The sequence below is a fragment of the Pelodiscus sinensis genome, chromosome Z (assembly GCF_052426305.1).
Source record: "Pelodiscus sinensis isolate ZL-2025 chromosome Z, ASM5242630v1, whole genome shotgun sequence".
Classification (NCBI taxonomy): Eukaryota; Metazoa; Chordata; order Testudines; family Trionychidae; genus Pelodiscus; species Pelodiscus sinensis.
The window spans coordinates 6,177,466-6,203,711 of record NC_143085.1 but is presented as its reverse complement, the minus strand read 5'-3'; the positions used below and the strand labels follow the sequence as shown (position 1 = coordinate 6,203,711).

At 48.1% G+C, this 26,246-nt stretch overlaps 1 protein-coding gene and 1 non-coding gene across 3 annotated transcripts in view; both read left to right on the top strand.

Moving 5' to 3' along the window:
• CABP1 (calcium binding protein 1) overlaps window positions 1-16,734 on the top strand; it is a 36,438-nt gene extending 19,704 nt beyond the window's left edge. The window contains exons 2-7 of one of the 2 annotated variants that reach the window (XM_089775229.1): window positions 7,960-8,136; window positions 12,781-12,811; window positions 13,133-13,276; window positions 14,625-14,734; window positions 15,284-15,431; window positions 16,095-16,734. In XM_089775229.1, coding sequence (XP_089631355.1) covers window positions 7,960-8,136; window positions 12,781-12,811; window positions 13,133-13,276; window positions 14,625-14,734; window positions 15,284-15,431; window positions 16,095-16,120 — 636 coding nt within the window. In that variant the 3' untranslated portion in view covers window positions 16,121-16,734. The remainder of the gene's footprint in view (window positions 1-7,959; window positions 8,137-12,780; window positions 12,812-13,132; window positions 13,277-14,624; window positions 14,735-15,283; window positions 15,432-16,094) is intronic. The other variant, XM_075898077.2, reaches the window with a different exon arrangement.
• On the top strand, window positions 1,143-1,215 carry TRNAR-CCU (transfer RNA arginine (anticodon CCU)). Its single transcript has one exon. It is a non-coding gene; the product is annotated as a tRNA-Arg (tRNA).
• Window positions 16,735-26,246: the final 9,512 nt, after the last annotated feature.

Sequence of the window (26,246 nt, the reverse complement as noted above, 5' to 3'; positions counted from 1 at the left end):
GTCTGCAAAAGGTTCAGCTCCTTCCATAAATCCATTTCCTAAGAAGTGCACTGTTCAGAACTTTGAGGATGAATGCCACAGTTGGTCTGTGAATATATGTGTACATATGTAAGCATGCGGGTAGGCATGTTTCCATCCATATGTGTAAGTTTGTATGTACATATACATGCATTTTGTCCATCTTCATGTTGTGCATGTGTGTGCGCACAAGCATGTGGGCACATGTTTGCGTACATACTATTTCATTATACATGCACATGTGTGAGGATGTGCACACATATGTGTTGGTATGCAGGTGTGCAAATTAACATATATCTCTCTATTAATGTGAGTGCATGTGAAGGATTGAATATTTGTGTTGTTATTCTATATGTATGCAAACATGCATGTGGATATGCGGGAGCACACACATTTGTTAGTGCATATCCCTCTCTGTGAGCATGCAAATGAGCACATGAATGTGTGCTGCGTCTGTGCACTTTGCACATGTGTGCATGCTAATGTGTATGTGTGCAACATCTGAGAGTGTGAGTGAAGATGTGTGGGTAAGTATATGCATGAGTGTGTGTCCACATGTATAAGTGTGAGCACATGATCTTATGGGTGCATTTGTGCTTGCATGTGTGCATTTATTCTTGGGAGTCCTCACATATGTGTGGCTCTGAGTATTTGTATATTTGCATATTTGTAGGTATCCATGTTTGTGTGCATTTATGTATGTGTGCATGCCTGCCTTCTGTGCCATGTATGAGCATGTACACACTTGCTCAGGTGTGTGTTCGCGCCTTCCCTCATGCATTCTCAAGCCCAGTGTGTACGCCCTCATGCCCACTTGTGCTGCCATATGGGTCTGTTTGCTTTTTACCTGGAGACAGCTGTGTGCTTACATCTCAGAATAGTTCAGGGATTGATTCAATTTAGAAACTGTGCTACCACTATGAGCTGAATTGGCAGTGGGAATTGTTCTCCTTGGACACTGTACATTTCAGGGCGAGGAAGGCACTGAGATAGAATATGCCCGTTAGGCCAGCTGGAGGGAAGAATTCAGTGGGGGACTCTGAACCAAATAATGATTCATCACCAAACAGGCTGCTTGTGCCTTTCAGAGGAGAAAGTCATAATAGGTAATAGCAGTAATGTGTGCCCCAGTGGCCTAATGGACAAGGCATTGGCCTCCTAAGCCAGAGATTGTGGGTTCAAGTCCCATCTGGGGTGACAACTGCAATGATCCTGTCAGTGACAAAGAAATTTGATCTTGTGAAGGCCAGAACTCAAAAAAGAGCTAGATAGAGGGAGGTGAGATCTATCAATGGGGATTAGCCAGTAGGAATTGTGTCCCTAGCCTCTGTGTGTCTGGGAGTGGATGGATGACAGGAGAGGGAATCACTTGATGATTATCTGTCACTGTTCCCTTATCTGGCATTGGCCACTTAGGAGAGGGACTTTTGGTCTGGCTCTTATGAAAGAGCTCACAGCAGTGGCCTCTCTGGCTGTGAAGTGGCACAGCTGGTGAGGATGCTCATGGCATTATAAGATCAAGAACACATATTCCTGCGCATCCAGAAATATAATCTATGCTATCATGTGCCGAAAGTGTCCGTCTGCTATGTACATTGGACAAACATCTCAGACACTTCGCCAAAGGATTAATGCCCACAAAACAGATATCAGACAAGATCACAAAGAAAAAACAGTTTCTTGCCATTTTAACCAGAAAGGACACTCTCTCAATGACTTAACCACCTGCATTCTGCTACAAAGACCTTTTACATCTGCACTTGAAAGGGAATCCTCTGAAGTGTCATTCATGTTAAAATTCGACACTCTCCAAAAAGGAATGAACAAACACTTGAACTATCTCACCCATTACCAAGATAGTTTCCCCAATTATCACCTCTAATACCATTAACTCACAAACATCCCACTCTCCCTACCTCTAATATCATCAATTCACAGACACTTACCTTCCTTCCTTCCCTCCCCCCCCTGCATCTCCCTCCTGTTCCGCAATGTGATTTGTCCTTTTCATATTTGTTCATTTTTTTAATTGTATCCTTTGGTATATATGGTTGTGACTACTTTCTTCCACTATTTGATCTGAGGAAGTGGGTCTGGCCCACGAAAGCTCATCACCTAATAAACCATCTTGTTAGTCTTTAAAGTGCTACATTGTCCTGCATTTTGCTTCAGCTACCCCAGACTAACACGGCTACATTTCTATCACTATGGAAGCACTGAGTTACCTGCCCTCTCACAAGGACATTAAAGGTGTGGAGGCCTCCCCAGCCATAGAATCATAGAATCATAGAATAATAGGACTGGAAGGGACCTCAAGAGGTCATCTAGTCCAGCCCCCCGCCCTCAAGGCAGGATCAAGCTCCGTCTACACCATCCCTGACAGATGTCTATCTAACCTGTTCTTAAATATCTCCAGAGAGGGAGATTCCATCACCTCCCTTGGCAATTTATTCCAATATTTGACCACCCTGACAGTTAGGAATTTTTTCCTAATGTCCAATCTAAACCTCCCCTGCTGCACTTTAAGCCCATTACTCCTTGTCCTGTCCTCAGAAACCAAGAGGAACAAATTTTCTCCTTCCTCCTTGTGACACCCATGACATGGCCCTGCCCATGGGGAGTTCATGGCATGGCATGGGGGCCTTACTAGCAGTGACATTTTCCTGGCTTTGGGTTTGTCACTGCTGTGAGGCAGCTCCCTGCTGTAAGCTCAGCTACCACTATCAAGGCACAAATGTAAGTTAAACTTGGAGACTGCTGTGTGGGAGGGAGCCCCCTTCCCCCGGCAGGCCCAGCTGGTTTATGAGGAGTGAAATGAGGCAATTCATTCCAAAGCAGCTAGACAGTGCTGAGCTCTCCCTTTCGGTCAGAGTGACACTGGGGAAGAAGCAAGAGAAGCACTTGGGATGCAGCCAGCTGGAGGAGCCTAACCCTTGCACAGCTCCAAGGGCTGTTCTGGCGATTTACAGCCTGCCTCCCATACCCCTGACAATGGAACAGAGGGTACCTGCGCTGGTCTCCCATGGGGAGATGCAGCTTGTAGAGAATACAGGGCCCAGCATGAAACACGCCCTGGCGGCTACGGTCAACACAGATCATTGCTCTTGATCAGGTAGCCCGTCGAGGCCCTGTCTTCATTGCATTTAATCCCTCATTCCAAACAGCCATTTTAAAGTGACGCATTCGGCACATAGTTCCAAAACCGAGGAATGGGGGAAGGGGGGAGTTAAAGAGGCAGATGCTCACAGGCCCCATTATAGAATCCTGCAAGCACCACTTTGGCCCTGCTGCTAGGACCTTAGAGCCCAGTACTGTGAGGTGCTGAGTCTCCTATTGCTGTTGACCTCACTGCTGCTTAGAGTCACTGAGTACCTTGCAGAATCAGACCCTTACTAGAACGAGATCAAGCAGGGCCCTATTCTTGCTGGTCCCCTCCATTTGCTCCATCCGTACACAGCCAGTCGAGTGGACACAGAGACTTTACTGTGACTAGGAGAACAGTGAGGAACCTGGAGGCTTCTTGCTTTCGATGAACCTCCCCGGGGGAGTAGAAGGATGGATTTTGCGTGACAGAGATGAGGCCTCCTGCCCTTTTTTGAACACCTTGGGCATTGTTTCAAATTGAGGCAAGGGGGCAAGCAGAGCCATGGTGACAGATAATCATCTGCCATCCAAACTCTCCCCGGCAGCATCTCTCACTGCAGTGTACCCAGCACTCTAGTGTGGAGGCAGCATGAGAGGCTGTGTGTATAGGAGAGAGGGTCTCCACGTAGACAAACAGAGACTTGTAAGACTGTCAGTTTTCCTGACTGGATGGACCAGACACAGTTGCTGCAAATGGCCTCCGGACCGTCTGGTCAGGAGAATTGGCAGCCCTATGAGGAGGCAGCCCTGGAAATATTGGATGTGAAGTGTCGTGAGAGAGCAGGGAATGGGTTCCCTTTGATCTCTGGCAGACAGGACAGAAAGTTCAGAATAAATTGAGGGACAGGATGGCTGAGAGATATGTGGTTTGGGAACAGTATATCAACCTTTTCACCTCTGGTTCACTGCCGCCGCTGGTGGATAGCGATCAAAATTTAGTCCCGTCCAGTCTCTTGTGGATAGCCCTTTATTTAGTGCCCCCTGTCTGCACTGCGGCAAACACTGCTGCCGTTACACTAATTGGTAGTCTCAGAGGAGGTGTCTGGGTGTACATGGGATAAATCTGAGCACTTCAGAGCGACCCTCAGACAGGCTGTGTCCCGGACGCAAGGGGAGTGCGAAGGGTGCAACGCATCCCCCATGACCCACCAAATAAGCGTGAGGGGGCTCTGTTAGGGGAAGGGAGAGTGCTGTGTTGTGGGGGGAAGGGTGGGCGGGGCTGGTGGCGGGGCAGCAGGGCTGAGGGAACAGCACCTCCCACCTGTGAGGAGCGGCCCGGGCCCCGCTGGCTGGAAGCCCTGCCTGCACTCACCGGGCGCTGGCCTCGCCAAGCAGTGAGGGCAGCATCAGGCAGCCAGATGAGAGAGCGGGGCACCATGGCGGCCACACTGCCCGCTATGATCCCAGAAGGTAATTACTATAAAACATGTATTACTGTACAAATGTTCAGTATGTTTATAACAAAATACCAGTCAGGGGTCCTGCTCAAATTTTCCATTAATCTCTTTTATGCACACTCATTGCATCACTATTTTGAACTCCTTTATATTTAAAAAAAAAATTGCAGTCCACATTTAGGGAAAAAAAGCCCCCATACCACCAAAATTCCTGCGTACTGGCCTGCAGAAGCACCCTGGCAGGGGGACGCGGGGAAGCCTGCTCTGCTTCTGTCTCTACAGTGGCTAAATGGAAAGCTTCACCCTCCCAGGCACTCAGCAGGAGTCTGGCCAAACCTGGCCAAGCGCTAGTACCATCCCAGAAACAGCTGTGGCCTTTTTATTGGGGAGGGGAGGGAAGAAGGGCTAGAGCATGGGTTCCCAAACTGGGAGCCATGAAGAAATTCCAGGGGGGGTGCGAGGCAACCCAGTTCTCCCCCATCAAGTTTCGGTCAGTTCCTTTTTTTTTTTTTTTTTGGCTCAACAAGTTTTGCTGGTGGGGGGGGCCGTGAGAGTTTTTCAAAAATCAAAAAGGGAGCGTGATGCTGAAAAGTTTGGGAACCACTGGGCTAGACCCTTCCACTCTGCTACCTTGCTGGTATCAGCACTCAGGTCTGCATGTTCCTGGGCCAGCCACTAGCGGGTATCTGGCCTCATTTTGCCTAGGTCTCCTCTGCTTTGGCTGGGTGTGTTTATGGGGTACACGAAGGAAGGGAGACTTTGCAGCACTGCTTTGGGAAGGAGGAGTGCAAAATGGACAGCAGCAGCTATTGGTTCTTTGTAGGGCAGATCTTGATGAGCCCTCTAAATGACCCTGGTCACTAGCAGACAAGGATGGAGGGGAGATTCACATGGTGTCACACTAGGAGAGAGATTCCCTTTTCCAGCACTAGCTACAGTTCTGTGGATCAGTCTGTTCTGCATCCCTGGCAATTCTCTCCTCAGGCTTGTGATTTCTGCCCTAATCTTATCCTTGGTGGAACCCCACTCACTTCATAAAAAGCTCGGGGGACCAGGTGGCTCACAATGGGATTAGGAATAAGCTTTGGAACCTTTCACCTTTCATTTGGCTTCAGTGGAATTACCCCTCTGACAGATTTGCCCTGAAAGGTATATTTTCAATCTCTTCTATTATATTTTGAAAAAGGCTCTGGGAAATAAAACTGCTGACTTGCAAAATATGTTGTGCCAAAGTGGCAAATGTTTACGTGGCTGTCACACAAATGCCATGACAAATAGCTGCGTGCGTGATGTGCCAGGTGTGGGCTGATGTTAGTCTGTGATAGCTGCAAGGATATCTTTCCCATCTGCCATGTATAATCAGGGGAAGGGTTTCCTTCCCTGCTGTGAATGAAGTTAAAAACCTGTTCTGCTAGCTGCCCTCTTGTGCATTTCTTTTTGCGTTATATTGTTTTTGGTGCTTTGCTGGATAGTCATGTGAGATTATACATGAGCAGATTGTCTCGAGACTGTGTTTAAAAATGTCAACTACAAAGCATGTGTGTGGTGCAGTAACATATGGCAGACGCAGCAAATAGCTACAATGACTGTGAGCAAGTGTGAGCGGGGAGTGCAGGTGGCCTGCTGCTTAGCCCTGAAAGGAAGAAGTTCATGCTTTATTTTAAAGGATGAGCCAATATAGAGAGACCATGGTAGCCCTGATGAATTCTGGGAATGCCACCATGACAAGCAGGAGCTCATTCCTGAAGCAGAAATATGATTGTTAATGTTTATTGCATAAAACCAAAGGTTCTGTGGGTAGTGCTGGCTTTTTATAGCTGCATGGGAATACCAGGGTGAGACATTTCTATATAAGGGAAGCCTGGAGCTCCAACCTCGGATTCTATTCTAGAACCCCAGCTGGTGGGAGTGTGTGGACTGCTTGAGAATGGTCTGTGCAAATGCAGAGCAGACAAGACTGTTGGAAAGGGACTTGGGGACTGTAAGGCTACATCTACATTGCAATGCTATTTTTGGATACCGGAGTATCCTAAAATAGCTATCTCACGTCTTCACAGCAAGCCCATTATTTCGGGCTCACTATTCTGACATCCCTGTAAATGTCATTCCATAAGGAGTAAGGGAGGTTTTGGAATAGTGCTTTATTTCAAAATTTGGCACAGTGTAGACAGCACCAAATGATAAAATACACTATTTTGTGATAGCATCGAAATAAGATACACAATTTACGTAGCTCAAATTGCATATCTTATTTCAAGTTACAGTGCAGTGTAGATGCACCTAAGTGACCAGAATAGACTACATTCTCATAGTCTCAGTCAATTATTTTAACAAATTAGGGTTGTAATTGTCTTGAACCCAGCTCCTTAACACTGTAAATGGCCTTCTGATGGCATTAGAATGGCCTTGGTACAGCTATTATACTGACCAGTAGAACTGTGTTGATTGAAAGTGACTTGAAGCCAAATTTGGTTTCTCTGTGCAGCTCCTGTTCATGGAAGTTTCTCTCTCAGCAATCTCCTTCATGTGTGGACTGCAAGGGAATAGCACCACCAGCCACACAGAGGTTGTGTCTAGATTGGTGCGATCTTGTGCCAAAGCAGCCGCTTTTTCGTAAAAACATGCTGCCTGTCCACACTGGTGGTGAGTTCTTGCACAAGAACACTGACGTTCTACTGTATGAAATCAGGGCTTCTTGCACAAGAACTGTGATGCTCCTGCTCAGGAATAAGCCCTCTTGCGCAACTATTGTTGCGCAAGAGGCCAGTGTAGACACGCAGCATGAATTTCTTGCGCAAGAAAGCCCGATGGCTAAAATGGCCATTAGAGCTTTCTTGCGCAAGACAGCGTCTACACTGGCACGGATGATCTTGTGTAAAAGCACAACTCTTGCGCAAAGGCACATGCCAGTGTAGACGCTCTCTTGCGCAAATACTCTAACGCAAAATCTCTTGTGTTAAAGAGTATTTGCACAAAATCTTGCCAAGGTAGACGTAGCCAGAATGTTATGGCTGGTGGTGCTATTCCGTTGCAGGCCACACATGAGATCATTCACTCTGGGGCTGGAGACGGGAGGGATGGGAGATGCTTGTTTTTAGCTTGGCCCTTTCATCTGTAGTTGGAGGCATGATGTCTTTGAGCGAGTCTGGTGTCTTTTCCAAGTAAAAACTCCCTGATTGGCTGGATTTCTATCAGTGATTGACAATGAATTCCTGTATCTACGGCTTCTATACAAACCTGTAACAGACTGGTGGGAGGGACCCAGCATGGTGAGATGAAGGAAATCTAGCATTAATTTCTCTATCAGGCAGCCCAATAAAACATCAGCTCAACGACTGAGAGACATGAGGGGGTAACTTCCTCTGTTGTATTGTTTACTTGCTGCTGATTGACTGGGAAGATCCGTCATGAGGAGAAGACGTGCTATAAGGCTGTCCAGACGAGTGAGGAGGGGCCGTCAGCCTGCGAGTTCCAAGGTCCACTCATGGTGCTGGCCCAGAACTGCGCCGTCATGCACAACCTGCTGGGGCCAGCATGCATCTTCCTGAGGAAGGGCTTCGCAGAAAACAGGCAGCCTGTACGTAAGTTACACCCTGCTGGGCAAGAACTATACAAAACACAGTGCCCACGTTGCTGCAAACGTGTTGTCACACATGTGCTTACTTACATGGGACTCTGAGATCCCCTACCCAGAGGTCACAAATGTACAGCCTCAGATATTCAAATGCAGATTTACAGATTCACCTCCGTGTTTAGGCATGTGAAGTGGAAGATGGGCAGCGATACTGTGGTACCTAGGTAGTAGACATTGTAGAAATACGCGTACAAATGGACAAATCAGTGCGCAATGAAGCACTCTCACATTCACACAGACTCAGATATTCCTGTGGAGTCCAATGTTCTAATATGACACTCCCGTGAGTCATCCAAATCCCATATAGGGAGGCTCAGATTACTACATAGGGCCTAAATGGCTACCAAGGCACCCACATTTGAAAATGGGGCCCATTAATACACAGAGGTGAGTAAGCACACTCAAGTATGCCCTGAAATGCATACCACTGACACACAAGCTCGCATTCAGACACACACCCATGCACTCTCTCATGTTTGCACAGGAGAACACATACATGCAAACCCCAAAACAGCTACTTGCAAATATCAATGCACAAACAGGTACACTCATTAATATACAGTGTATATAATACACTCAGTAATATACAGCACTCCCCATATTGATATTTCCATCCATCCAAGCACATATATGCATACATACACAGCCATTCCTGAAACCTTAAAAATATGCACTAATATACACACACAGACATGTCAAATGTACAGAGATGTGCTTACAAACTGTACATTCACAGGAACATAAAGCACATATCCCTAAACACCAGCATTTAATATCTGTTCTAAAATACACTTAAACACATTTACACTGACACCATATTATTAACACACATATATTCCTATTGATGATTAGTTGTACCAGGCATGTCCAAAGTCCGACCCGCGGGCCAATTGCGGCCCGTGTTCTGGTTTAATACGGCCCCACAGGTAATTTGGCAATATCTATCTTTTATGGCCCCCAACGAATCCATATGTATTGAGATGAATACATTGTAAAATCTCAGTTAATGTCAGTTGGTCTAAATCAGTTATAAATATATTTGGACACAACATGTATACTTGGTGTTATGTTCCTGTTCATATTTTTTGAACTTAAAAGTTGACAGACAACCTTTATTACCAATAATATGTAATGTACTTTACAATGTTCCTGACATATATTTCAGCTTTCTGGATTTTTTTTTTCATCTGGCCTTCAGATATGATTTAACACCTGTTTAGATTTGTCATCCATGTGACAAAATGAAAAGTATGCCGTTTGCAATAACCTTTGCATAAAATAGTTAATTTGCATTTAATTTTAATGGTTCAAAGAACATCAGGCAAAATGGTCGGCCCTCACGCATGTTCACTTCATCAAATCTGGCCCTCTTTGAAAAAAGTTTGGACACCCCTGGTTGTACACACTTGCATACACTCATCCAGTACATTACATGCATCTCCAGTCAAACCAAGCTCATTCTCAATGTCTGAGATTCATGGCAGTTAAAATCCATTTGTCCAGAATCCCTGCATAAAATCTCTGTTCTGTACACTCACATGTAAAGACACACTTGTTCCATAGCTGGAATAGAATCAAGGACTTTTAGTTCCAAAACCTAGTCCCCTTCCACTTGAGAGGAAAACAAGTCTCCATTAGTTGTTGCTCACTGTTAAGTTTTTATCCTCTGCTGTCCCTAATCACTAGCAGACAATCTCATATTCCCTTAGGGCGCTTCTATACTGCAGGGCAAAAGTCGAATTAAGATATGCAACTTGAGCTATGTCAATTGCATAGCGGAAGTCAAAATAGCTTAATTCAGCTTTTGGAGCTGTTTACACTGCAGGAAGTTGAAGGAAGCACACGCTTCTTTCGACTTCCTTTACTCCTCGTGAAATGTGGATTACAGGGGTCAGAAGAAGAAGTCTTCCATCTTGACTTTATTTTGAAATAATGGCTTGCCGTGTAGCTGCTCATTGTTTTAATTCAAAATAACGTCAGTTATTCCAAAATAACACTGCTGTGTAGATGCACCATTAGTCAGTACATTAAAACACACAAAGACAGTGAGTGCACACACACGTATATATACTGGCACAAACATCTACAAAATCACGTGCTTAGATAAAGAACTGGATCCAAATTCCATTTACAGTCTCAATAGCTTGCAGGTGATTATATCCACCATGTTCAGAGCCTGTAAATTCATAATGTCCAAAGAGGCTCCAGAGAGAGGAGCGCTGACAACAGCCCCGTTCAGAGTGAATGTATTTATAAACAGCTGTTTTCCTCACTGGCTCTTTAAACCAGTAGGATTTAGTGTGCATAGGACAGAAATAAATGAATGCAAGAAAGTTCTTTATGATGGAGGGTTGCATTCCTTTAGTGCATTCCTAGGACCTGAGTACTTTGAACAGGTATATGTATCGCTTTTGCCATATGGTTTCTTCAGAAAGCTTCACAATGATTCAGGTTATTTCTTCTTAAGCAGATGTTTCTCTAGTAAATCATTTTTAAGGGCTCCTTCCTTGGACTTTCAAACAGAAAATCTCCTGACACCAGGTACAGCTTGGGCTAGATTTTCCCAGGGATCTGGTGTAGCCTCTTCTTTTGCACACGTAGTTGTTGGCTCTCTCCAACGATAGAATCTGCACACACACAAAGAAGTGTGCCCATCCCTGCACATGCAAATGCCTCTGTGTGCAAAAATAGAGGTCAAGTTGAAAAAGTCTTGAGGCTTTCTCATGGACATGTTGGTGTGTTAATAATACTGGCTAAAATGGGGAGTCAGGTACCTACTGTGCTAGAACCTGTCCTTGTGGTTGCATCATGGGCCTAGATGACAGGAGACCTGTGTTCTCAGCCAAATGCTGCTACAGATGCAGGGAGTAACCTTGCATGGCTCAATTTACTATTCAGTAAAATGGAGTTGGTGAAGATACCTTTGTATTTCAAACAGTTCTGATTAGACTGGTGGTGCTCAAGAATGACTCCTGGGCTATTGATGTTCATAACAAGCTTGGAGACTCTGGGCTGGAGATATGCAAAAAGAGTTTGACTTGTAATGAAAGAGATGCCGGGGCTCCGGAAATGTTTTTACTTTCATCACTAGCACAATAGGGCCAGAGGTGCTGGGGCTATGGACAGCCATGCCGAGAAGTGCCAAGGCTCAGCCCTGGCAAACCCTGGCACACATTAAGTACTGTGTTATTCATCTTATGTCTCCATAATACAATACCACTGAGAGGAAGGCCTCCTGTGCCTGCTTTAAAGTGTGTGAATCAGTGTCTATGAAAGCAGAAGAAATGGGATGACATGTTTGAAAATATCAGATCTGTGGAGGATGAAACTGCAGAGCCAGGCACTCTGAAAGTTTCATGCAGCACAGAGATGCCTCTGGGAAGGTTATGAATGGCAAACTGATTGCTTCTCTGGCACAGCCCCTTTTTGCACAGATGTAAATGAGTGTGTGTCCTAGTTTGCTGTATTCTCCGGGCAGCCGCCACTAGAGTTAACACAGAAGCCTGCGGTTAATTAGCAAAGAGCTCATCCTTATGAAACAGATCAAGGGCAGAGTCTCCAGGGACCTGTGGTGAAGCTGCAGACCCCTGAGAGATGAGGGGAGAAGCCAGAACTCAGACAAGAAGGGAAATTTTGTCTGTTTCCAAATTCTCAGATATTCTGGATTTGCCTGGGAGCCATAAGTGGAGTTAGAAGGGGTTTTTAGTAACCAGAAAGCAGTGCATTTTCATGCTCAATTTTTCTTCCTCTTGGTGCAGTCTCTGGAGCTTTCCTATACTCTTTTGCATCCCTCCCCTCTCTGAAACCCCCCCCCCCCCACAAATTGGATGTTTGAAGTTGCAGTGTTTCCTGATCATGGTGAATCCTTGTCCTGTTTTGTTTGTAAATGACCTTGCTACTGTATATTTTGTTTCTCAGCCTACATACCCGGCTTTGAAATGTTTGTATCTGGGGTGAGCTCACTGCTTCTACAGTTCCAGTCCCTCCCTGCAGGAGTGGCTATAGGGAATAGAATTGGAGAGTTCATGGCTGCTTTCCGTCCCCGCAGCAATCGCCACAGGCTTGCTGGTTGTGGGGCAGCTCACAGCTATTTCCAGACTCAGATGTTCCCAGCAGGAGCTGCTGTAGGGAATACGGTAAGAGCTTCAACGGAGCTCCAAACTGCAGCAGTGCCAGACTCAGTAGCACCCAGAGACACTGTAGGGGAATGCTACAGGCACACAGTGGAGGCTCTCAAGGCCAGCTTCTCCATCTGGAGTCAGTGCTGGGGTCTCTTTGAGAAGCCTGTGTTGCCCTGCAACTGGGGTTTGGAACAATATTTTTATTTGGCCACCTGGCCAGCAGATGACATGGAGATGGGTTTCCACAGAGAAGTGTGCAGGCAACTGCTGGCACCCTCCTAATAGGACAGGGAGCAATGCCAAAGCCTTGCCAGGTAAATGGAAATAAACATGTCATCACCTTCTTGTTTCTTCTGTCACTTTCTGGCTTGCATGTGGTGCTCCCAGGCCTGTTCTCACAAGGGCAGTCTGCCACCGCTTCCTGATCCAACAGCGGGGTTTAACAGAAAATGTTCTCTCCTTTCAGGACAGAGAACTGCGGCCAGAAGAAATCGAAGGTAAGGCTATGACCCTTCTCCATGTCTCTCTTTCTCTCTGCTCAGGGCCAGACTGATTGCAAAGGAGGGGAGGGGTGAAATCTGGGGTAAGACAAGGTAGATGAGCTCACGGCTGTTCACACTCTAGCCACTCCCGGAGTAGACCTGATAGGGAATGGTGCAGTCGTGCCGGCACTAGGGCAGCTCACATACCATCTACAGAGGGAACGTGCCCCTTCCTGGAGAACATCTCTGAAATCCTCCTAGCATCCTGGACTGCTGGTGAGGGTGTTCTGGGAACGGTGCCCAATGCCATCACTGACAGCAGTGTCCTTTCTGCAGAGTTGAGAGAAGCCTTTAAGGAGTTCGATAAAGACAAGGACGGGTTTATCAACTGCAGGGACCTGGGAAACTGCATGCGGACCATGGGCTACATGCCGACCGAGATGGAGCTCATCGAACTATCCCAGCAAATCAACATGAACTGTGAGTGAGCTCCCTCCCCTGCCACTGCCATGCTCTGGCTCCATGCTTTGGGCTTTAGCTGCCAGTCCTTTGCTCTCGTCTGTTCCTCCTTTCCTCTACCTTTGTTCTCCTGGCTGCCTGTCACCCCACCTCTCTGCTGTCTGTTTGCCTAGTTCTTCTGGCATCAGTCAGTTCACTTGTCTCCAGCCTATCTGGGTTTGTAGATAAAGAGGAAGGTGTTGAGACAGACACACCAACATGGCACTGCCCTTGGTATGTGCATGGTCCAGCGTTGCCTGGTGATATGGGTGTGTAAGACATTAGTGTGCAGCTGCTGCCAGGTCTCTAGGCGGTGTGTGCAGAGGAGGGAGCCTGGGAGGTGAGAGGAAGGAAGTTTTTTGGTGTGAGGAGGGTGCTATGTTGCATCAGCATGCTGGGGTGTTCAGTCTGAGGCGTGAGTGTTTGGAGGAAATAGCTCTGGATGAGTAGCGATGCGCTGAGGGGCTACTCTGTCCATCTGGTCTCACATGACAGGCAGAATAATGGGGCAGTGTGTTCTCAAACAAGTCTTTGATAGGATGTGGCTGCATGTGCGCCTTTTCCTTCTGTTGTCAATTCTCTGCCCTTACACCTGTCGGCAGCAGTGCAGTGTGGTGCCTGCCGGGGCATTCTTTGTTGCACTTTCTGGGCTAGAGAGGGTTAATCATCCAGTGAGGAAGCGGGATGGGAGAGTAACACATCACAAACAGCAGATAACCAGGGCCCAGATTGCCATGTGAGCCAGAGACTATATAATTAGATCAAGCTGGTGATCTGACCGAAGGGTAGGAATCTGAGGAACTTTTCACCAATGGCAGCTACTTCATAATCAGGGAAACGAATGAGTTTGTGAGATGCACTTGTCCAGAGGAGGTGTTGAGCTTCTGGGACAGATTTTCTCCTCTGCTGTGGAATAGGGCCCATGCTGGAGATGCAATTGGCTGAAGCAGAATTCCCTTGGTTCTGAAACACCAGCACAGGGCTGCCCTGTGCTCACCCCCTCCCAAGCCCTGAGGTGTGGTGTCTGCTCGGAGCAAACCCATGACACAGTGCTGCGGGGATTCTGGGCTGCTTGCCTGGGGTGGGCTGCTGTAATTTAGAAGCGCTGGGACCCTTTCAGCACAGTCCGCAATCCAGAGGGTGCAAAGATGGTGTAAAGCCACCTTGGTTTCTCCTCTCCCTGAACTCCTTTAGAGTCAGACCCTGACCCTCCCATAGGTGGCTGGTTTCCAGTGGAAGCGTGTATGGATGTATTACCCTGGGTGCTTGGCTGGGCTGAGGCAGAAGGGCTTATTAATGTCATACCCACACATTTCCCCTTGGTCCCTAGTGGGCGGCCATGTGGATTTTGAAGATTTTGTGGAGTTGATGGGACCAAAGCTTTTGGCGGAAACTGCAGACATGATTGGTGTAAAGGAGCTCCGTGATGCCTTCAGAGAGGTGAGCACTCTTACCCCCCCCTCAAACCCATGCTGCACGACCCCCTTCAGAGAGGTGAATGTCCCCTGTTCCGCCTCACCCCCATTGAGAAGTGAGGACCCATTCTCAAATAGTGAATGTGGAGATAAGGGGAGAGCAAAGGCAGGAAAGAGAAAAGACGAGTGGGAGGAGGAGGAGGAGTGAGTAAAGGGGGCCCTGGGAAGGAAAGAAGAGAAATCTTGTCTGGAAAGGAAGGGAGCACAAAGACAGAAACAGAGAGAAACAAGGCCCAAAAGAAAACAAAGAGGGAAGATGGGCCACATGTGCCAAATGGGTCTGCCCAGAGAGGAAAAGGACCTGAGGGAACAGGCTGGCACAGGGAGCAGGAGGAGAGAAGAGGCCCAAGGGAGGAGAAGGAGCCAAGAGGGGACTCGGGACATCCTGGATATATATGTACTCTGGGAGGAAGCCGTGGGATTCAAGTCTGGAAACAGCAGGTACCCAAGGAAGTAGGTCAGGCTCTGCTTTAGCTGACTGCTCTTTCCGCTGTGGTTTATGGCCTCCCTGCAGTTTGACACCAACGGCGATGGAGAGATCAGCACCAGTGAGCTGCGGGAAGCCATGAAGAAGTTGCTGGGGCAGCAGGTGGGCCATCGGGATATTGAAGAGATCATCCGAGATGTGGACCTGAACGGGGATGGGCGAGTGGATTTTGAAGGTAAGAGAGAATGCACCATTGTCCTTCTCCACTGGGGCCAGGCCAGATTTCGGCTCAGAAGCTGGGTCATTGCCAGGGCGGGTGTGCCAAATGATAAACTGCCCTGGCTCATCGGTTCTTGTAACTCATTGCATAAACTCTCCACAGTCAGTAAAGAAACTAAACCAGTGAGCTGTGTGGGAGGGGATTTCTAGTTGTTCTCAGTGCTGCTGGATGACGAGAGGTGAGATGTGGATGTGTTGGTGCATTTGGTGTATTTGCCTCTAGCAAAAGAGAAGACTGAGGGGGGGGACATGGTAGCCGTTTTTAGGTATCTAAAAGGGTGTCATAAGGAAGAGGGAGAAAACTTGTTCATCTTGGCCTCTGGGGATAGAACAAGAAGCAATGGGCTTAAACTGCAGCAAGGGAGGTTTAGATTGGACATTAGGAAAAAGTTCCTACCTGTCAGGGTGGTCAAATATTGGAATAAATTGCCCAGGGAGGTTGTGGAATCCCCATCTCTGGAGATATTTAAGAGTAGGTTAGATAAATGTCTGTCAGGGATGGTCTAAACAGTATTTGGTCCTGCCATGGGGGCAGGGGACTGGACTTGATGACCTCTCGAGGTCCCTTCCAATCCTAGTAGTCTATGATTCTATGCTTTCTGTTTGTTAATGGCTGCAGAGTTTGTTAGGATGATGTCCCGCTGAAGACTACACTTATCTAAAGAGGAACCAGCACCTCAGTGAAGGCAGAAGAGGACCTGAGTGGAGCATCTAGCCCCAATGTTCCCGTGCAAAGGTTTATAGGCTGGATGCATTTGAGGCACTGCAAGATGACCCACCTCTCTTATCCCAAAGTGGTCCCCGCAACCTTCCACACTGTGAAAGACTCACAACTTCCTATAACTGGAACTGTTCCTCAGAGTTGGCGACAGCAGGAAACTGCAGCCAGGACAAACCACAATGTTTTCACAAGACGTTTGCAACTTTAGACTCCTTCTCTCCTGCTTTTATTCTCCCACCTACTGCTGCAAAGCAAGAGAAGGAGAGACCCTCCTGGACTGGAGGGTGAGAGCAAAGCCATCTGGGACTGGTGGTTGCAGCAGGTCACACTCTATCGGATTCCTTTGGTGAACTGTGTCTGTGTTTGCTGTGTGTCTGTCAGGAGTTATTTATACCTTCCTGGTACATTCTCATGTCTCCTGTGGTTATGTTTACCAAGAGCAACTACAAATACATGTTTGGGAAAAAAAAGTGATAAATGTGTAAATTGAAGCCATGTGCAGTCCTGGCCTTTCTGGGGGAGTGAAGGGTGGGCTGGAGAGAGGAGCATCTGCCAACCAACCCACTCCAACCAGTTTACTTTGGGATTCCTGGGGGGATGAGCTGGAACCAGGAGAGGCAGATGCTGCTTGTTACAGGATTCATGACTGGGTGCTGTTCAGCATGAGTGATACCTGCAGCCATTCTAGACCCAGGCAGCGAAATACCAACACAAGGAACACATACTGCCAGCTACCAAAGACTTAATGGGCTAAATTCTTCCTTGAAGTCAGTGGACTTACACCAGGTACTACTTTGGCCCAGTGTCTGAGGCTGTTCAGCAGGGATGGGCCACAGCAGTCCATGGCCTACAGGGGTTCCACTTGCAGCCCCGCAGCTTCATTGTCTGCCCCCCTTCCCCATGTGCTTCACATGCATTGGGGCCTGCACTTACCTGCTCCTCCCCCTTCCTCCCAGCACTTTCAGAGCACGCAAATCATCGGATCCCTGCTCCTCTCCCTCCCTTCCAGAGCTGGAACGTCAGGAACAGCTAATTTGTGGCATTCCAGATCTGGGAGGGAGGGAAGGAATGGGGACAAAGCGTGAATCAGGTGAGTCACAGCTCCTCCGAAAGTGCTGGGAAGGAGGGGGGAGGCTTAGGAAGTTCCAGGCTCCAGTATCCCAGTTCATCAAAGGCTCCTCTTATCCCATTTCCAGGCAGTACTGGCTGCTTGCTGGGTGGCTGGGGAGTGTGGGCAGGTGTTGGATGATTATGTGTTACCTCTACTGCCCATCCACATGGTCCCCCTCTTACTCTTCTCTCCCCACTGTGCCCCTTCACCCTCTTACTCGCATTGCTCCTTCATACCCCCCATGGCAGGGTGCATTCTGCTCCAAGCACTGTATGGAAAATTAGCCCATTCAGCTCACCAACAGCCAGGCTGGCAGGCTCCTTCCTCCCCCTGCTGCCTCTGTCTGAGCCGGCAGCTGTGGAAAGCTCAATCCCTCTGCCCCAGAGCACTGCCAGGAGGAGCCAAACCCCACATGTGCCAAAGCCCTGCACAACACTGGCACGGGGAAGCTTCTCCACCCCTCAGCAAGGCTCTGGAGTGGCCATAGGGAGAAAGCTGTTTGCAATCTGTTTGGGCCCAACCCCTGCAGGCTCCGCAGCACTCCCCAGGCAAAGGATTAGCATGGTCTTCACATGTTGCCCCTGTCCTAGGTCTTGCCCCCAGGCAGTGTGGTGCTGCTCTGTTCCCTAGGCACCTCCCCTGCTAAGTCACCTCTCTGGCTGGGTTCGTTGAAGCCCCTGCAGTCAGGATCCCTGGGCCTTGGTGCACAAGGCATTGTTAGGGCATAACTCCTTTCAGCCTGCGCTGTAGCTGGGGAAACAGGAGGCAGCTGTGTTGTCAGTGGCCAGCATCAACTTGGAGGCATTAGCTGCCTTTGTATGGGCAGGAAGGGATGAGCTGCCTCTAGCCACAGGGAGGTGCGGTAGGTGGGCAGGAGGGAAGAGATGATCTCTGCAGACATGGGCCAAATCATTACTTCCCCCACCTCAGACCCCTCTGGCTGGAAGCAGCTCCTGTCCCTTCCCTCCTGCATAGTGCTGAAAGGCTGCTGCTGGCTAGGTTCTGGTGAGATCCCCTCAGAGAAATCTGGGGAGGAGACAGGGCTATGAGACTACATGACCCCACATGTTGCCCGGAGAAGACATGGTACCAGGTACCAGAAGAGGCGAATCCATCCTGGGGGCCCAGCTGGGCATGGCAGATAAAGAACACTGGGTAGGGAGGATTGGGCTAGGTTGGTCGGCCACCCCGTATCCCTGTATGAGAGAAATACATGGGAGCATGTGTTGCCTCTCCCCATGCAAACCTCAAAGAACATAAAAAAACTCCAGCTACTCAGTAGGGATGTTAAATTTAGATTAATTGGCTAATCAAATAGTCAGTGCAATTTGCATTGACTATTCAATTAGTCGATAAGGCCCCGTCGCCTTTGAAATGTAGCAACATTCCCAGAGCTGTTGCTACACTTCAAAGGTGAAAGTGCTATGGGAAGCACAGGGCCGGCGGGGGGCTCAAGCAGTCCCCTGCTGGTCCCATGCTCTCCCTGGCATTCTAAATGGCAGCGCCACATAGAGCCTGGAGTCAGTCCCCAGCTGACCCTGAGCTCCATGCAGCACTGCTGTTTTGAAACATCATGGCTATGTCTACACAGGCACCCTTTTCCAGAAATGCTTAAAACGGAACAGTTTTCCGTTATAAGTATTTCTGGAAAAAGAGTATCTACATTGGCAGGATGCTTTTCCGGAAAAGCACTTTTTGCGGAAAAGCGTCCGTGGCCAATGTAGACGCGCTTTTCCGGAAAAAAGCCCCGATCGTCATTTTCGCGATTGGGGCTTTTTTTCCAAAAAGACTACTGGGATGTCTACACTGGCCCTTTTCCGGAACAGTTTTTCCGGAAAAGGACTTTTGCCCAAACGGGAGCAGCATAGTTTTCCAGAAAAACACTGACAATTTTACAGTAGATCGTCATTGCTTTTCTGGAAAAGCAAGCGGCCAGTGTAGACAGCTGGCAAGTTATTCCAGAAAAGCGCCTGCTTTTCCGGAATAAGTGGCCCAGTGTAGACACAGCCCAAGTGTAGCCCAGGCCAGCCGGGGGCTGCATGTGGCGTTTCAAAGTGGCAGCATCTCCGTGGAGCTCAGGGTCTGGCTCCGGGCTCCACGTGGTGCTGCTTCTTTGAAGCACCCCATCTCTTCTCCCTCCTTGATGCCTCCTTCTGATAGAGGCAGCAAGGGTGGGGGGAGTGACTAGTTGACTAGTGTGTTGACTATCTGATAAGCATTTGCTTATCGGATAGTTGACTAGTTGTTCACATCCCTACTACTATTTCTTTTTAACAGGGGCTCAGTTAACTTGATGTTAATTTTAACGTTTGTACTGCATAGTTCTGATTGATTGCTGCTGAACTCACTTGAATATGAGTAACTTTACCAGGTGTCCCATATGCAGCATACAGAAATATGGTCACCATAGTTCAAGGGGCATCATTCCCACTCCCTGTATTTCTCACAGCCTGCTAGGAGTATCTCCTTCTCCTTGACTGTCCCACTTCCCAGGGGAGGGGCCAAGCACAAGAACCTCCTGTTAACCCACTGTAGCTATTTCTCTTCATTCCCCTTAGATTATCAGAATCCAGAACGCTGCCTGTCCCAAAGGGGCAATGCTCTGAATGGGGTGGATTTTCTTTTGTTTGTTGCTGTGCCAATTAATCTGGCTGTAATTGACATGACATCAGTGGGGGCGTGTGTGGAGAGGATTGTGAGTGTGTATGTGTGTGTGTGCAGGGAATGCATGAGAGTGGGCACATGGCTGTTTGCATGAGAGATATCTGGGTGTGCATGTACAATACTACTTTAGCTATGTGGGTATGCCCACCAGTAGTGAAAGGAAAGTGTATGGATAAGTAATTGCACATGATGCTCAAGTAAGCATGCAGACCTGTGGTATGTGTGTGCAGATGGTGTCTGAGGGTTGTGCACAGATACACTCGTGATGCGCACAGTACAATGGGAGTGTATGCATGCATGCAACTGGAGTGTCTGTATAGTCACGTCCCTATGCTTTGGGAATGTATGGGCATGCAAGCCCTGTGTGTATGTGCAATGGGGATGCATGAAGTGATGCAACAGTGTATATGTGTGAGTGATGGGCATGGGTGGCCTATGTATGTGTGTGATGAGAATGTTTGCACAGGTGTTAAGTGATAGAAGCTTGCATGTATGTGTGATAATAGTAAGCATGTATGCACACAGCATACTGAGCAATAGGAACATTGCAGGAATGAGTTCACATGTGTGTGGCCACTGAGTGAATGGATAAAGTAGTCAGAGTAATTGTCTCTTTAGCTGCCTGCTTGCTGTCTGGCCCTGCACAGAGGCTTCTCTGCTTGCAGCAACAGATGGAGGGACACTGTCTTAATTTATTTAAAAACATAAGCCCATTCATGGAGGTTGCCCAGAGTCCAAATTGCATAGAATTCTCCAGAATGTATAATCTCGCTCACTGGGCACATTCTTTGCTCATTATTGCTGCTGGGGATTTACAAATAATCACATATGCTTAGAATAACTCTGCCAAAGCATCCTCCTGTGGGATGAAGGTGCATGCAGTGCATGTGCTGTAGGGAAGGGTGGTCTGAGAGATGAAAGAAAAGGGAGGCACCTTTCCTGTCTGGTGACGGCAGAGATTGGGGATTTTCTCACTCTGATCTGGGGTTGTCCAGAAGTAAAGAATATAATAAAAACCAGTTTCACTGGGGAGCTTGAGTCCAGCTCTGCTATATATCGGGGTAGAGCATGGAGAGGCTCTAGCTGAGCTAGAGTAGACATAAAAGCCCAAAGCATCTGTTGAGGACAAAGTCTTGGCATTTCCCATAAATCCTCTAGCTTCTCACTGAAGGATCAACCCTATGATAGGTCAGAGAAGGCCTGTCTGGATGCACACAGTGATTGCTGTTGGTTCCACTTCCAGCAGAAACTCTTCCCTCAGGGCTGGTTTTATTTGCCCGTGTATCCTCGGATAATCCCTGCAAGTTTTGCTATTTTTTTGTGCTGACAGGGTCAGAGATTAAATCTTCAATCTAATAATCTCATTCCAGGGATAATCCTTTTGCTTTCATCTCCCAGCCAGTGCCAGGAAGGCTTCCAAATAACCCTGCAGAACAATATGAAATAAGGAAGACTCTGTCCATATCCCTTCTTTCTCTCATGTTGTAGTCCTGTGCTCATCAGCACGAACCCCAAGGCCTAGGACTTCTGTCTCCAAGTGTTTTTGTGCTTAGCTGAATGCGACCTTGTTGTGTCTCTAGATAGCCCCAGTTCTCTTTCAGTCTATCATGTTCACTGAGCCCTGGTTCTGCCTCCCATTGATGTGTCTCTATTATTTGTTTTTAGCCACCCAGACTATTGATAATTCCAGTGGATAATACATCCTGTAACCTCCCACCACAGTAAATGACTGGTGCCTTTAGAGGACTAACTGAAGGCACCATCCATGCAGAATAAATGTAGGTCCAGCTCATGAACTCATGTAATTTCAGTGCAGCTTTCAGAGGATGGGGATAACCTGAGGGATTGGAAAGAAGACACTGGGCCTTTCATTTTTAGGTTACTACGTTAAAACCAGCGTAGGTCAGGGGACTGAATGGTTCAGTAGACTAGTAATAGGACACAGAGCCATTTGTGTCTATGGCATCAGTTCCCATCTAAATTGCTAGCATCTGGATGTTACAGACAACTTCAGTGACCTATCACAGGTGGGGATAGGACGGGCTCAGCCTCAATAGTGAACGTTGGGTTCCACAACCCTCCTGAGAGTGACTGACACATGTACACTAAACTCCCCTCTGACAACTAGACCAACCTCCCAGCGCTCCCCTCCCGTCTTTTGCCAAACTAGGTGCTAGCAAGCCTGCTACTCAGTGAGTAATATGCAATCTGGCTGGTGCAGAGGAAGATAACTGGATAGCTGTGTGTAGTATTGAAGAAGTAAGAGACAACAATATGCCACTAGCCCTTTTTCCTGTTCATAACAAGGACTCTTGACTCTTTCCAAGTCTTAGAATTAAAAAGTAGAAGAGATAATAAAGAGGCCACTAACATCCTGAGATCTGTCCAGCACCAGCCCATCAGGAGTAGCACCTCTCTCTGTGACAGGTAGGAAGGACGTCCAAGATTAGTTTCAGAGGAAGGGATGCCCTCATGTGATATACTGCCAGGGAGGGTGGGATGGACCAACTTTGCTCCCTCATATCCTACAGGGGAGCAGAAGTGGGACTGATACAGAAAAGCATGAGCCCTGTGAAATCCCCTCCAAACGCTTCCAATGAAAATGCTCTTCACCTGCAACTGTGCAATCCTGAGTGACACATACCAGCTTGCAGTGCAGGATAGGGTAGGAGGAGCTCCCAGCATGCAATATAACTTGCTTGGACAGAATAAAGCAAGGCAGGGTGATCTCTGTCCCTCTGTGGGCTGCACCTCAGGACTACCAATGGAGCTGGAGAGAGTCCCTGTGAGGTAGGACCTGTGTTTGAGTCACTTCTTCATAGAATGCAACCCAGCTCTGTGCCCTCCCAGGCAAAGGCTGCTTCGCCTTGACATTGGCTTGGCTAACTGCTCATGGCTGATGTCAGCCAGCAATGCCCATCACCAGCGGTGCTGCTAGCTCCTGCCATGCCATTCGCGGAGGGGATACTGGTTGGGCTGAAGATGAGGTGAAAAGCTTCAGGCCTACAACAAGATTGAGCCCTTACTGAGGAACTGATCCAGATCTCCTTATTGGCTGGCTGGCTGGCTGGCTGACTGCCATCCTTACCTGCTCTGGGGCTCAGCAACAGTCAGAGCAGTTACAGAAAGAGCTTCCTCAACTACCCAGAAGCAACTCTCAGGGGAGGAGAGAAGGAAGCAACAAGAGCAATGGGGAAAGATACTCTACTCTGCCTCTGCAACACTCAGCCTAGGGAAGGGCAAGGATAGCAGTAAAGAGAGGTTCCCAATGCAGCCGCACGGGTGCATGTGTACAGCTGAAGAACCCACCAAGAGCAGAGGTGAGGCTGAAGGGGCTGCACTGAGGGAAATAATGGAAGTGCTGAACTTATGGGGCAGAAATGAAGTGGGAGCTGGGCGGGGAGGGGAGGCAGAACTGATGTGATGATTGGTTTGGAGGTTTTCCCAGTAAAACTGGGACAGTGGCCAACACTAATTGCCACACATATATGCACAGTGGTTTTGCAGAGGAGCTTCAAAAATTGAAAGACTGACCAAAACCCACAATATCATATGTTTTTAAAATCTCATGATTTTTTGGGGGTCTGACTCATGATTTTTGATTGCTTGAAGCTGGCCAGTCAGAGGGTTTCTGATTCTAATGGATACCAGCTGACATGTATATATGCTATAGGCACTGTGCACCCTTTAGAACTCCAAAGTCCTTTATAAACGTTGACATGAGGCACCACCAAAATTTAGCCGTGTGGGGCAGCAAGAAGAGAATTTTAGCTAAAGCAGCAGAGGCGAACTCCCTACTGCCACAAAACTGCCAGAGGATCCATGAACAGCGCAGAAGGGCTCTGGTTTGAAGGTTCTTTGATCTGAGGTCCCCCAGACAATAAAATAGCTGGTGCTCAGTATATATAACTCAAAATGATCTCAGGGCTCAGGATCCTGTATGGATCTGAAACCATGAAAAGATAAATTCCAGGTTCAAGCTAATATCTCAAACATCCCTTTCCTTTTCATGGGTGTTTCACAGACAGGCTATTCTTGTTCACTTTCCTCTTAGCCATTTCATTTCCCTTTTTTAGCTAATGACTCATTACTGTAACTTGTGACACACAAAGATTTTAAGTGCTTAGAAGCTGAGCAGCTGACCCAAGCTTCTCACAGCTTAAACTGAGAAATCTTAAGGGATTAGTGAGGATAATCTGTAATCAGTATAAATGAGCCTAACGAGGCCTCCCTCTGCCCTGCCAATAGGATGGCATTCTTCCAGGACAGGCTGCTTTCACTCTCTTGCTAATTGAATTTGGGGGACAACCAGCAGGTCACAGGCACAGCAAGATTAGACTGGATGTAATACATCCAGGCACTGGGTCTGCCTGAGCCAGGGTATATGCCATCCAAGTAATTTTGATTCCTGATGGGTATGAAGGACTGTCAGGAACAGGTAAGAGTCCAGCATCATGGGGCTTGATTTTGAGAGGGGCTCAGCATGTGGAATGCCCATTGATTTTTCTGGGGCTCATGGTGTCTCACAATCAAGTCCTTTTCTGCATCTCTGCCTCTTGCAATTTTCACAAGCCCTTCTTTGTGGCATGATGCTGTGTGGGCCCAACTACATCAGTTTCAGGTCAAGTGAACCAGACTCATCTAGAGCCGTGGTGTCCAACACACTAGCCACAAGTGGATATTTGGCTGGTTGAATGTGGCTAGTTCATTCAACCAGCCAAATAGGTAGGGAAGATGCCTTATCCCCCTACCTTCAGCTGATATCAGCTCCAACCCTAGGGAAGCTGGTTCTATTGGACTGATTTGTTACTACTGAGATCTAGCCTGGGTCACCTCTGGTCCAAATTGCACACTTTTGTTTAACACTAGTTATTCAAACTGATGTGGAGGGTATAACTGGATCATGCAGATTTTCTAAAAATAGCAGCCTGCTTTTATCATATGGGCTGCTTTCATAGTACAACCAAAACAGGGTACCCTCTAGTCTAGAAGTCAGAGATTGGACAGCAACAAGAATGATATTCATGGTCATACAGGGGGAAATGTGAAAATCATGAGACTATTTTGCCCCATTTATCTTGGGCAAGAACTTAGTTTAAAAAATCAGGTTTTATCCAAACTTCAGGTGCAAAGTCACATGCCAGGTCCTCTTAAGATCTTGCCATAGTCCTCTAGGACAGCAAAAGGACACAGAACCTGACCATTCTCCTGTAAACACAATATAGAGGAGGGGGGTTGCGGATTGGGTGCAGTAACTTTAAGAAGCAGTAAAGGACACAAATACCTTCTTTCCCTGGCAGTTCACCTTCCAACTGGATTTATTATGAAGATCAGAAAGGTATTATTGTCCCTAACACCTTTGATTTCCCACCATTTTCACTTTTTGCAATCGCCCCCAGATACCTTTCACTTCCTTGTCTCACCACCTTTTGTACTTTCCCTAGAGACATTTTGCTTCCCCTCTCATACCAATTCTATTTGTAGATAACATCCAGAAAGTCTTTTCATTTCCACCAGTTTCCAGACATTTACTGTCTGTTTTGTTGGGTCCTATGTTTATGCTGTCCTGGATTCTAAGCAGTGCTTTGCATAGGAATAGTGCATTGCTTGGTCTAAAATAATCCCTATACAGGCAGTCCCCGACTTACGCGGATCCGACTTATGAACGGGGCAGTTACAAACGGGGCTGCCCCCGGAGGACACGGACTGCGGACCAGGAAGACGCGGAGCAAAGCTGCGGGGAGCCCCCCCGCGGCTTTGCAAAGCCTCGGGGAAGCCGAGCCCCCCCTGCGACTTTGCAAAGCCTCAGGGAAGCCGGCAGCGGAACAGCCCAGGAGTGCCTGCGCTGCCTCGCTGCCCGAGCCCCTCCGCGGCTTTGCAAAGCCTCGGGGAAGCCGGCAGCGGAGCAGCCCAGGCATACCTGGGCTACCTTGTTTCCGGAGCCCCCCCGCGGCTTTGCAAAGCCTTGGGGAAGCCGAGCCCCCCCCCCCCCCGCGACTTTGCAAAGCCTCAGGGAAGCCGGCAGCGGAGCAGCCCAGGAGTGCCTGCGCTGCCTCGCTGCCCGAGCCCCTCTGCGGCTTTGCAAAGCCTCGGGGAAGCCGGCAGCGGAGCAGCCCAGGCGCACCTGGGCTGCCTTGTTTCCGGAGCCCCCCCGCGGCTTTGCAAAGCCTCGGGGAAGCCGGCAGCGGAGCAGCCCAGACGCCCCGTGGCTGTCCCGCTGCTGGCGTCCTCAGAGGCTTTGCTCCCCGTCTCCCTGGCAGACCAGGGAGACCCAG